Source organism: Polypterus senegalus, chromosome 1, assembly GCF_016835505.1.
Source record: "Polypterus senegalus isolate Bchr_013 chromosome 1, ASM1683550v1, whole genome shotgun sequence".
Lineage (NCBI taxonomy): Eukaryota > Metazoa > Chordata > Cladistia > Polypteriformes > Polypteridae > Polypterus > Polypterus senegalus.
In genome coordinates, this window is record NC_053154.1 from 18,180,916 (window position 1) to 18,193,121 (window position 12,206).

General features: G+C 43.6%; 1 protein-coding gene across 2 annotated transcripts in view; it reads right to left on the reverse strand.

Moving 5' to 3' along the window:
- Positions 1-5,749: 5,749 nt before the first annotated feature.
- The window catches only part of LOC120523266 (USP6 N-terminal-like protein), a 273,973-nt gene continuing 267,516 nt past the window's right edge, over positions 5,750-12,206 (reverse strand). For both annotated transcript variants that reach the window (XM_039744440.1, XM_039744448.1), the window contains one exon: positions 5,750-9,346. In XM_039744440.1, the coding sequence (XP_039600374.1) occupies positions 7,710-9,346 (1,637 nt within the window). In that variant the 3' untranslated portion in view covers positions 5,750-7,709. The remainder of the gene's footprint in view (positions 9,347-12,206) is intronic.

The window sequence follows — 12,206 nt, forward strand, 5'->3', positions numbered from 1 at the left end:
GTGCCATCATGTGACAGCACGCCCTGTAGGGAGATGTGTGGGAAAAGAAGTGAGCAGCATTTGCAAATCAAAGAAACTGATGCACATCAGTAGGCAGAAACTGAACTTGTTACATTTTGTTACCAACAGATGGCGGTATTTAGTTAAAACCAATACAAGTGAGTTCTGTATCGCACTGGTGAGGCCGCGCCGGGAGTACAGTGTGCAGAGTGGTCTCCATATCGCAAAAAAAAAAAAAGACATAGCAGCGCTAAAGAAAGGCCAGAAGAGAGCGACGAGGCAGAGTCTGGGATTAAGAGGCACCAGCTAAGAGGAGAGACCGAAGGAGGGGAATCTTTGCATTTCGGAGATTAAGAGGTGTGTCATGCGTGCACGTCTGAGGATCGCCTCGCCGGCTCTGATTCAGGTATTCAATACCACCTCTCGAGGGGGCAATGGTGGTGACAGTCTCTCTCTGTAGCTCAGAGAAGACAACCCAGGAGGGTGAATGGATCACGCCCAGTCACTCCAAAAGGCTCCGCCCCTTCTGGTCCAGAGCATATAAAAACAGCCATTCCTCAGGAAGGGGGAGTCTATCTTTACCAGGGCGGAGACACACTGAAACAGAGCCGGATTGGCTAGTCCTCAGTTTTGTGTTGCTAAACCAAGACCAAATCGGCCGTTTACTTCTTGGAAGGCTCTTGTCGCAGTCGTGGCACCGCCAACTATTTTTAGGATTCTGTACGTCACGATGACACGTCTGAAGTGTTTAAAATTACGAAAGGAATTAGCACAGTGGACTTGTTTCTGCAATGTGGGGACTCGGTTGGAAACATCAGGATAAATAAAGTGTTAGGAGGTTCTTCTTCACGCAAAGAAGCACAAACACATGGAAATTAAAGACCAAGTAGTGTGGTGAAGAGCAGGACTTTAGCGACCTTCTAATCTCGACTAATCTTGAATTTGGACGGGCAAGCCTGTTGGGCCAAAAGGCCTGTTCTCATCACAACTGTCCACCAGTTTAACCAAATCTCCATATCATTTGTGTTGGGTCCATCCGTACAGTTATGTCTCCAGGTCACTGAATAGCAAAAATGGAAGGATTTTCGTAAACGTTTTACACGAGGACAGCTTCAAAGTACTAAAACAGACGTCAGAAGAATACATCAACGCAATGGCCCTCAAACTCAGTGCCGGGGACCCCCATGTGGCTGCTGTTTTATTTCCCACCAGTTTCACAAACCTCTAAGCTGATCCCATTTAGTCGGCTTGTTTATGTTTTTCTCTTCTCTTATTCTGCATTCCGAAAGCACTTAGAAGACATTTGAAAATACCGTATTGCTCTAAATTTAAGATGCCCTGAAATTTAAGATGCACCCCCCTGAATTTTCAAAAACAGATTGTGTGGAAAAACATGCCTGCTATGTATAAGAACATGAGATAAGGGATTTTCTTCCCTTTCATGGAATCAGTTTCACTTGGTCAGCCCACCCACGCACGCTGCGCCACGTTCCCTTTCAGAAGCTCGCATCGGTTGAATCGAGAATCGATTTTCCTTTCCGAAGCCTGTGTGCACCAACATTTCCTTGTCAAAGGCCTGTGAAAGCCAAATTGATTTCGATTTCAGAGTCCTGTGTGCACCGAGTCAAATTCAGTGTTAAAAGTTTGTGAAAACTGAATTGATTTCGCTTTCTGAATCCTGTGCGCAACAAATCCATTTCCTTGTCAAAGGCCTGTGAAAACCAAATCGATTTCGATTTCAGAAGCCCTGGCGCCAACTTCATTTCAATTTCAGAGTCCTGGCATGCAAGTCAATTCCAATGTTAAAAGTTTGTGAAAGCCGAATCAATTTAGCTTTCAGAAGGCTGTGCACAACAAATCTATTTCCCTATCAAAAGCCTCCGTAAAACCAAATTCATTACCTTACCAGAAGCCTGTGAAAACCAAATTGATTTCAATTTCAGAGTCCTGTGCGCACCAAGTCAATTTCAATGTTAAAAGTACATGAAAACTGAATTGATTTCCCTTTGTGAAGCCTGTGGACACCAAATCGTTTTCCGTGTCAAAAGCCTGCGTAAAACCAAATCGAATTCACCTTCAGAAGCCCGCGTGTAAGAAATCAAAGGCCTACATAAACTTTATTGGTTTTGCTTTCAAAATTTCCCGTGTACATCAAATCGATCACCCTGTCAAAAGTCTACGAAAATCGAATCGATTGTACTTTCAGAAGCCCACGTGTACCAAATCGATCTCCCTGGGAACTCAACGGCCCACATTAACCTTACTGATTGTGCTTTCAGAAGCCAGCGCACATCAAATCGATCTCCCTGTCAAAAGCCGAATCGATTTCGCTTTTAGGGGCCAGAATGTGCCAAATCGATTTCCATATCAGAAGCTTGCGTAAACCAAATTGATTTTACTTTAAGAAGCCTATGTGCGGCAAATCGATATCCCCGTCAGAAGCCGGCGTAAACCGAATCGATTTCACTTTCAGAAGACTGAGCACTCCGAATCAACTTCCGTTTCAGAAGCCTGTAGGCACCAAATCGATTTCACTTTCAGAAGCTTGCGCACGGCAATTTAAGTTCCGTGTCAAAAGCCTACTTAACACAAAATCGATTTCACTTTCAGAGGCCCGTGTGTACCAAATTGATTTCCCAGGGAACTCAAAGGCTTGCATAAACCTTATTGATTTTGCTTTCAGAAGTCTACATGCATCAAATTGATTTCCCTATCAAAAGCCTGCGAAAAACCGAATCGATCTTACTTTTACAAGACTGCGTGCACCAAATCAATTTCCCCGTCAAAAGCCCGTTAAAACTGAACCGATTTCGCTTTCAGACGCCAGTACGTGCCAAATCAACACCCCTTTCTGTGTGTACCAAATTAATTTCCGTGTCATAAGCCTGTGTAAAACCGAATCGATTTCACTTTCAGAATCCCGTGTACATCAATTCGATCTCCCTGTCAAAAGTCTACGAAAATCAAATCGATTTCACTTTCAGAAGCCCACATGTACCAAATCGATCTCCCTGGGAAATCAAAGGCCTACATAAACCTTATTGGTTTTGCTTTGAGAAGCCAGTGCGCATCAAATCGAATTCCCTGTCAAAAGTCCGTGAAAACGGAATTGATTTTGCTTCTAGGGCCAGAATGTGCCAAATCGATTTCCATTTCAGATGCCTGCGTAAACCAAACTGATTTTACTTTAAGAAGCCTGCGTAAACCCCATCGACTTCCCTCTCAGAAGCCTGTAGGCACCAAATCGATTTCGCTTTCTGAAGCTTGCGCACACCAAATTGATTTCTGTGTCAAAAGCCTACATAAAATAGAATCGGTTTCACTTTCAGAGGCTCGCGCGTACCAAATCGATCTCCCTGGGAAATCAAAGGCCTACATAAACTTTATTGGTTTTGCTTTCAAAATTTCCCGTGTACATCAAATCGATCACCCTGTCAAAAGTCTACGAAAATCGAATCGATTGTACTTTCAGAAGCCCACGTGTACCAAATCGATCTCCCAGGGAACTCAACGGCCCACATTAACCTTACTGATTGTGCTTTCAGAAGCCAGCGCACATCAAATCGATCTCCCTGTCAAAAGCCGAATCGATTTCGCTTTTAGGGGCCAGAATGTGCCAAATCGATTTCCATTTCAGACGTCTGTGTAAACTAAATCGATTTCACTTTAAGAAGCCTGTGTGCAGCAAATCGTTATCCCCTTCAAATGCCTGCGTAAACCGAATCGATTTCACTTTAAGAAGACCGTGCACTTCGAATCCACTTCCCCTTTCAGAATCCTGTAGGCATCAAATCGATTTCGCTTTCTGAAGCTTGCGCACACCAAATTGATTTCCGTGTCAAAAGCCTACATAAATCAGAATCGATTTCACTTTCAGAGTCCCGTGTGTACCAAACTGACCTCCCTGAGAAATCGAAGGCCCACATAAACCTTATTGGTTTTGCTTTCAGAAGCCTGTGCACATCAAATCAATTTCCCTATCAAAAGTCTACGTAAAACAGAATCCATTTCGCTTTCAGAAGCCGGCATAAACCAACTCGATTTCCCTGGGAAATCAAAAGCCCAAATAAACCGAATCGATTACCCTTTCCACGTCCAATCACAAGCCCTGGATGAGCATATTTTCCTGTTGTTTCTTCGGCTGCAGGAGGTCTTATGAGGTGTGACAGTGACGTCCCTCAAATTGAAGATGCGCCTTAATTTTAACTTTGGAAACACACAATAAAGTACATCTCAACTTGGAAGCGATACGGTAGCTTTAACTTACATTTATTTTATTAATTGAATCCTAATGACAACAACGAGAAGAGCGGACACCTAGGAAAACGACACCGAATGCTGAAAGGCTGCAGGGACTTCAGCGTCACACTCACTAATCAGGAAATGACGGAGTAAAGAATCGGAAATCTGTGAAAAGCAGATTGGTGATGACAATTTTAAAAATCAGGTTAATAAAAATCAAATAAATTATCTCCACGTAATACATGGAACTGCTGGGTACATTCAAATAAAAATACGCCACGCTTAAGGTTTGTGATTTCTGCATTGACCCAAAACACAGAAAAAGGGAAATAACAGACTTAGAGCCCAATTAAAAAAAAGGAGAACAAAAAGCAGCAGCCGCACGGGGGTCTCCAGGACTGAGTCAGAGATCCTCCGCCTCACTGTACGACGTAATGGACGTCTCGGCGCATTACGGTTGCAGCCTGAAGCTTGGATAATGAGAGCAGCGTGCCGGTTAAGAGCGGGGAGAAGCGGACAGGCATTATTTCTGAGGCGCTCAGATGACGAGAGGGCCTGAATTAATCTGTATGAACACATAGCTGTCATTCTCATGAAGATGGCAGGCTTACTCTTGAGCAAGTGCACGGTGGGAGTCACAAGTTTCTATCCACTTTGGGTGAAATCTTTATAATCCCTCCATAGATTTTATAATCACAAACTATCCATTTGGCACATTTCACTTTATGAACTGGCACCTCACGTAAGGCAGAGTTTTACCGCAAGTCCTTTGTAATCACTGTATAGCGCACAAGACCACCCTTTATACTATTGGGGTCTCGCCAATATGGTTTCCTGCTGAATGTTCTGGTGTTGATTGTTTGATTTGAGTTCCTAAGTCACTTTTACATATCGGCACTGATCGTTGTTGATGTGAATCGGTGACCATTTGCAGGTTACATAAAGTGACACGGGGTGTTATAATATGACGTCACACAAGCACACGTGCCCGCGCGCGTGTCAGGGTAGTGTGCTGGAGGCTCTGCGGCAAAAAACGGGGGGTGACGGGTTTAGCTGCCAATGTCTCGTCCTTTTTCCATCCCAGAGAGGAGGAAGCCCAGATGAATCACCTCACTACCACCATTGCTTTGGAAGTCCCACCTCAAAACCAAATGAAGGAACAGACCCAACGGGAAGTCGCCATTCATTTAGAATCAGCGTCTGTGGGAGCCCCGGCTGAACCTACACAGCCATTTCATTTGAGGACTTTGATTTGCTAAAGAAACTTGGCATGACTTGCACTGCTGTCATTAAACGGAGTTCTTTAAGAAGACCCCCCAACCCTTTTACCTTACCTTTTGCCTGTTCTCTTTTACAAGAAATGGATTTTTCAAATAAAAGAAAATGATAGATTTCAGTTATCTATGTATATAAACGTCTATGTGTGGAAGTGTGTGCGTGTCTGTCCAGCCTGGAAGTGAGAGGTGGAGTCGGGGGTAAGGAAACGGAAAACTCGCTTAGCCGCTAATAACACAAGTGAGGCGAGCACATCGGCTAAATGAAACCTCCGAAGAAAGACAAAGTTGCTTAGCTGCTAACATCAGCTAAATGGTATCCCTTTGACTTTTCCTCCTGTCGCTAATGCACAAACGAGGTGAGCACGTCGGCAAAACGAATCCTCCTAGGAGAGAGAGACACCCAGAGTAGTTCCCTTCAATTATCTGACATCTCGACATTACAATTTTTTTCTGGCGATTTTAATAGTTTCAAGGACCCCGGGCTTACACGGCTAGTGTTATAGAATTACAAATGTCACAGCAGAATGGTGACGTATGCTGGACTCCAATGTGTCATAATAAAAGGAAAAACAAGCAGGCTGTGTGGTGGAGCGGTTGAGACTTTGGACCTCAAACCCTGAGGCTGTGAGTTGAACTCCTGCTACTGACACCACTGTGTGACCCGGCGCAAGTCATGTGACCTGCCTGTGCTCCAAGCAGACAACCGAAAGAAACGGTAGTTAGGATATAGCGGGTTGGATAATGGATGGACATATATATATATATATATATATATATATATATATATATATATAGGCACAGCCAGGAAGCTCTTCTTTACTCAGAGAGTTGTGGGGCTCTAGAACAAACTACCAAGACATGGAGCTGATGCAGAAATCTGCATTAGTTGTTATAAGCTAAACAAACAGGCTTTATGGACTGAATGGTCTCCTCTTGTCTGTTAAAAGTTCTTATGTCACGTGCCTAAGCACAGGGGACAGCATAAGGGCTCTGACGATTGTAATTCCCCTTGGCTCCAGGGGGTGGCGCTGTGTTCTAATGCTTTTTCTCTTCTTCCCTCTGCAGACCGGATGAATGACAGCTGTACCACCTCTGACGTCACTTCCGGTGTCCGGCCGCCTGGACCCGACTCTTCCTGATCGGAAGGACTTGTGATCGGAAGTTCGGCCATTTTGAAAACAGTTCACTTTGGAACTCAAGTCTGTAACGACGTTTTCACAATCATTGCTCATTTTCTTTTGTATTGCTGCATTTCAAATATATGGGGTCATCAGGGTGGGGCCCCAACTCTTTATTGTGGACTGCCGGTTCTCTAACAGTATACAGTGAGAGAGTGATTACCTACTACATGAAACCATAACCAAGGAGATCTGTGATTAGAATGAAGCCCGTTTTTGCAAACCCAAATTCTGCTCAGGTTTACCTTCTGTCGTCTGGTCAAACTCGGAGTAAAGCCTCTCACTCTGGTGATGAAGGTATCACCGAGCACGAGGTCTGCTTCGCCCGATTTCAATTCCACTCCGTGGATGTCTAGACGGGAGCATCTGCCCCATAGCTACTAAAACCCGGCAGCCCCTCAAACCGTCGGCCCACTCCATATTGTAAGAGCGCCAGTGCTTCATAAAGTGATAGCGTTTACGATGAAGCAGCAAAGGCGTAAACGGTCACAGTTGAAAATGGTGCTCGCTTCTGACCCACAATATAAAACCCCACAAAAACGTTATTTCCTCTTAATAGCGCTGGTTTAGTTTGCACATTTTGATGTTTTCCCTTTCCACCACTTTATATTACGTGTCTAAAAAAAAAAAAAAAAAGAGTTCTTTTGCATTTTATAAATATATATCTGTATATAAATAGAACAAAAACAGTTCTTACATTAAAAAAAAAAAAAATCGAGCGTCAATTCGATCACACAGTTGCAAATCGAATTACGATGAGAAACACACTGAGGTGCTGGTATGAATGCAACGGTTTGTGAAGGTCTAAAAATTGAAATGTAAAATTCAGTCTGAATGTAAAATGTCTGATAATTACAAAAAAAAAAAAAAGAACAATGTTAAAAACATTTGCTGCTATTATATTAAGCTTTTGCTGTGCGCTAAAATCGGTCAAAGCCATTACTTTAAAAAGTACGTTATAAATGGACCACAGCAGTTTTCCTTGAAACTAAACGATTAAATACGCGAACTCTTAAAACGTTATTGACTTTGGAAGTGGCGCAGTCGTCGAGTGCGCCCGGTAGAAATCCGTATCTGAATGAGTCGAGGAGATACTCGGAGGGGGCTTTGGTCTCCTTTGTTTTGGCGGTAGTGCTGGAGGGATGGCTGAGGCTCTCACCACCACAGGCGATGTCCGTATTAACGCCTCTGAAATGAGCCTGTGCCCGTCCGAGGGCCCTCCATCAGGTACAAACCTCTGATCTGATGATTCTTGGCAACTCCTAATGAAGTTACCGTCATCCAGAATAGGAGCTACCGTCTGTTTTTGGTGTGAGAGCTGGTAAAGTCCGGCATAGGCCTTGTGGTCCTGATAGTTGGACTCGACCAGCTCATAGTGTGTGACGGCTTTCTTATTTTCTAAGCATTGGCTTGGTAAATAATGTCTACCCTCCTGCGTTTCACATTCGAGAGGCTGGTCGCTTTCACATATTGCAGTGACTGTGGTGAGCGAAGTTGTTACAACTTGATGAGGTACAAAATATGGCACATGTAGAGGTGGAGAAGATGGCAAACTGTTCTTTAAAAGTTCTGGTGTGTCCGAGCCACAGGTAAGAGAGCTTGGAATTTCAGATGTTCTTGGTTCTGGGCCTGGAAACTGAGGTACGGTTTGTGATGGAATAGCCATGGGATCAGCGGGGGCCATGCACTTATCATCCAGGTTTCCTATGAGCAAGTTGTCATACTGGGACATATTGGATGGTCGTCTTTCACCCAGGTGTTCCCTCAGCTCAAGAGTATCCATATTATCCTCTGGCACATAAGGAGGAAATGGTATATCTACCACAAGGGCAGCTGCATCTATTGGAGGAGGTGGATCCTCCAAGAAAGGCATATTCTTCTGAAGTAAATCCGTATTTGACAACGGGCAATCAGGGCCCCAATCTTCGTCAGGGTTCTGTGAAAACTGTTGAAGATCCTCCGCCGGTGGTGGTGGTGGCAGCAGATCAAAGTGCTGGTCGACGTTTTCACTTTCCTGTACATTCGATTCTACGGACTCAGCTTTCTCCGATGTTGTAAAATTTGGCTCGTTCATTATGGGGTCATACGGTGGAGGCCATTCGCTCATTTCCTGCTGTTTATCCACACCAACACTCCTCTCCATATTATTCCTTTGTCTGGGCAATGGTGCCAAAATGAACATTTCATCTGGCTGGATGCAAATGTCTAAAGAACTGAGAGGGACGACCTCTGAGACGGGATCTTTGCTGTTTACTTCCTTCTTTTCACTGCTGTGCTCGTTTGTCGGAGAAGAGGCTTCAACTTGTGAATCACTGACGGGTTTTTCCATCACTTCCAGTTCTGCCTGTGATGTACCATCCTCACCACTTTCAGGACTGGAAGAATGGGACAGTTCTGGAGAAGCATTGCTCTGCACTTCCGGTGCGTGGACCAAAACGGGCTCAGGAGAGGGTACTGTCACAATGTGATCGGGCACAACTGTGCTCTCAGACGTAGGTGATTTCTCCTCGGCTACTTCAATCTGGAGATCCACAGACTCTGCTCGGGCAGGCTTCTTGTTTCCGTTGGCAGGCTGGGGGGGTTCTATTGGTACCAGAGTGATGGAACGCTCTACGCCAAGCTTCTCCTTGGGAAACTCATCAGGTTTGGCTGTGAGAAAGTGAGAAAAAAAATGTCTGTAAGATTAACATGCTAAGGTATTTTACAAAGATGACAAATGGATACATTTGACAACCACTTTTAAAAAATAACTATCACTTTGGCACATTGCACAATGTCACTCATCCTTTATGCTCCACGCATTACGCTTTTTTATCCCCCTAACTTTCTTCATATTACCTCCCAGCTAACTACAACTGACCTTCACAGTGGACTGGATGAAGAAAGAACTATGGGAAAGCTGCCGACCCTGATAGTGTGGGCAATTCTAATCACTTCTACTTAACCCCTTTGCCAATCTTCTAGCACACCTCGCTGTAATTTAGTTCTGCCAAAGGCATGCCACGACGGTTAGGATGCATTGTTTCATATGCATCAGTCTTTCATTGCAGCAAGATATCAAATACAGTCATATGAAAAAGTTTGGGAACCCCTCTCAGCCTACTTAATAATTGACTCTCCTTTCAACATAAAATATACCAGTGGCATGTCTTTCATTTCCTAGGAACATCTGAGCACTGCGGTGTTTTCAGAAACAAAGATTTTTAGTGACGCAGTATTTAGTTGTATGAAATTAAATCAAATGTGAAAAACTGGCTGTGCAAAAATGTGGGTCCACTTGTCATTTTGCTGATTTGAATGCCTGTCACTGCTCAATGCTGATTACTGGCAACACCAAATTGGTTGGATGAGCTCATTAAGCCTTGAACTTCATAGACAGGTGTGTCCAATCATGAGAAGAGGTATTTAAGGTGGTCAATTGCAAGTTGTGCTTCCCTTTGACTCTCCTCTGAAGAGTGACAGACAGCATGGGATCCTCAAATCAACTCTCAAAAGATCTGAAAACAAAGATTGTTGAGTCTCCTGGTTTAGGGGAAGGCTACAAAAAGCCATCTCAGAGGTTTAAACTGTCAGTGTCAACTGTAAGGAATGGAATCAAGAAATGGAAGGCCACAGGCACAGTTACTGTTAAACCAATTCAGGTCTGGCAGGCCAAGAAAAATACAGGAGCGGCATATGAGCAGGATTGTGAGAATGGATACAGACAACCCACAGATCACCTCCAAAGACCTGAAAGAACATCTCGCTGCAGATGGTGTATCTGTACATCATTCTACAATTCAGCGCAATTTGCACAAAGAACATCAGTATGGCAGGGTGATGAGAAAGAAGCCCTTTCTGCACTCGCGCCACAAACAGAGTCGCTTGTTGTGTGCAAATGCTCATTTAGACAAGCCAGATTCATTTTGGAACAAAGTGCTTTGGAGTTATTTGGTCAGAACAAAAAGCACTTTGCATGGCAGAAGAAGAACACCGCATTCCAAGAAAAACACCTGCTACCTCCTGTCAAATTTGGTGGAGGTTCCATCATGCTGTGGGGCTGTGTGGCTAGTTCAGGGACTGGGGTCTTTGTTAAAGTTGGGGGTCGGATGAATTCAACCCAATATCAACAAACTCTTCACGATAATGTTCAAGCATCAGTCACAAAGTTGAAGTCACGCAGGGGTTGGATATTCCAACAAGACAATGACCTAAAACACAGTTCAAAATCTACAAAGGCATTCATGCAGAGGGAGAAGTACAATGTTCTGGAATGGCCGTCACAGTCACCTGACTTGAATATCATCAAAAATCTATGGGATGATTTGAAGAAGGCTGTCCATGCTCAGTAGCCATCAAATTGAACTGAACTGGAGAGATTTTGTATGGAAGAGTGGGGTCAAAAATACAGTACAGGCCAAAAATTTGGACACACCTCCTCATTCAATGCGTTTTCTTTATTTTCATGACCATTTACAGCACTCCATCACTCTCCTTCTTGGTCAAATAGCCCTTACACAGCCTGGAGGTGTGTTTGCGGTCATTGTCCTGTTGAAAAATAAATGATCATCCAACTAACCTGACTTCTGAACAACACAACTGCTGGTCCCAACCCCATTGATAAAGCAAGAAATTCCACTAAATAACCCTGATAAGGCACACCTGTGAAGTGAAAACCATTTCAGGTGACTACCCGTTGAAGCTCCTCGAGAGAATGCCAAGAGTGTGCAAAGCAGTAAGCAGAGCAAAGGGTGGCTATTTTGAAGAAACTAGAATATAAAACATGTTTTCAGTTATTTCACCTTTTTTTTGTTAAGTACATAACTCCACATGTGTTCATTCATAGTTTTGATGCCTTCAGTGAGAATCTTCCAATGTAAATGGTCATGAAAATAAAGACAACACATTGAATGAGGAGGTGTGTCCAAACTGTTGGCCTGTACTGTACCTCCATCCAGAATCCAGACACTAATCACCGGCTATAGGAGGACAGCGTCTAGAGGCTGTTAGATTAGCAAAAGGAGGCTCAACTAAGTATTGATGTCATATCTCATATCCCTGTCTAATTTTGTTATGATGCGTATTTCATATTTTTTGTTAAACCAATAAACTTAATGTCACTGCTGAAATCCTACTGTTTCCATAAGGCATGTCGTATATTAAAAGGAAGTTGCTACTTTGAAAGCTCAGCCAATGAGAAACTAAAATCCAAAGAATTAAGAGGGGTTCCCAAACTTTGTCATATGACTGTAGCTGTGGCGAAATCTAAAAATTGTCCATGGTTACACAGTAACTTTATCTAGCAGAGAACCTATCACAGTCAACACCGTGCTGATTGTATTTTGGATCAAACATTGTCCCGTTCCCTGTGCACAGAACCGAATTCCAAATGCATCCCATTTTAAATTCACAAAGCTCGTAAAGCTTTATGCCAAATCTTGCTCTTTTTGACGTGATGTACTGTTATCCATGACAGTCTGCCCTTATAAGCCATGAGATTTACATCTTTGCTAACACCGTAAACTCTCCG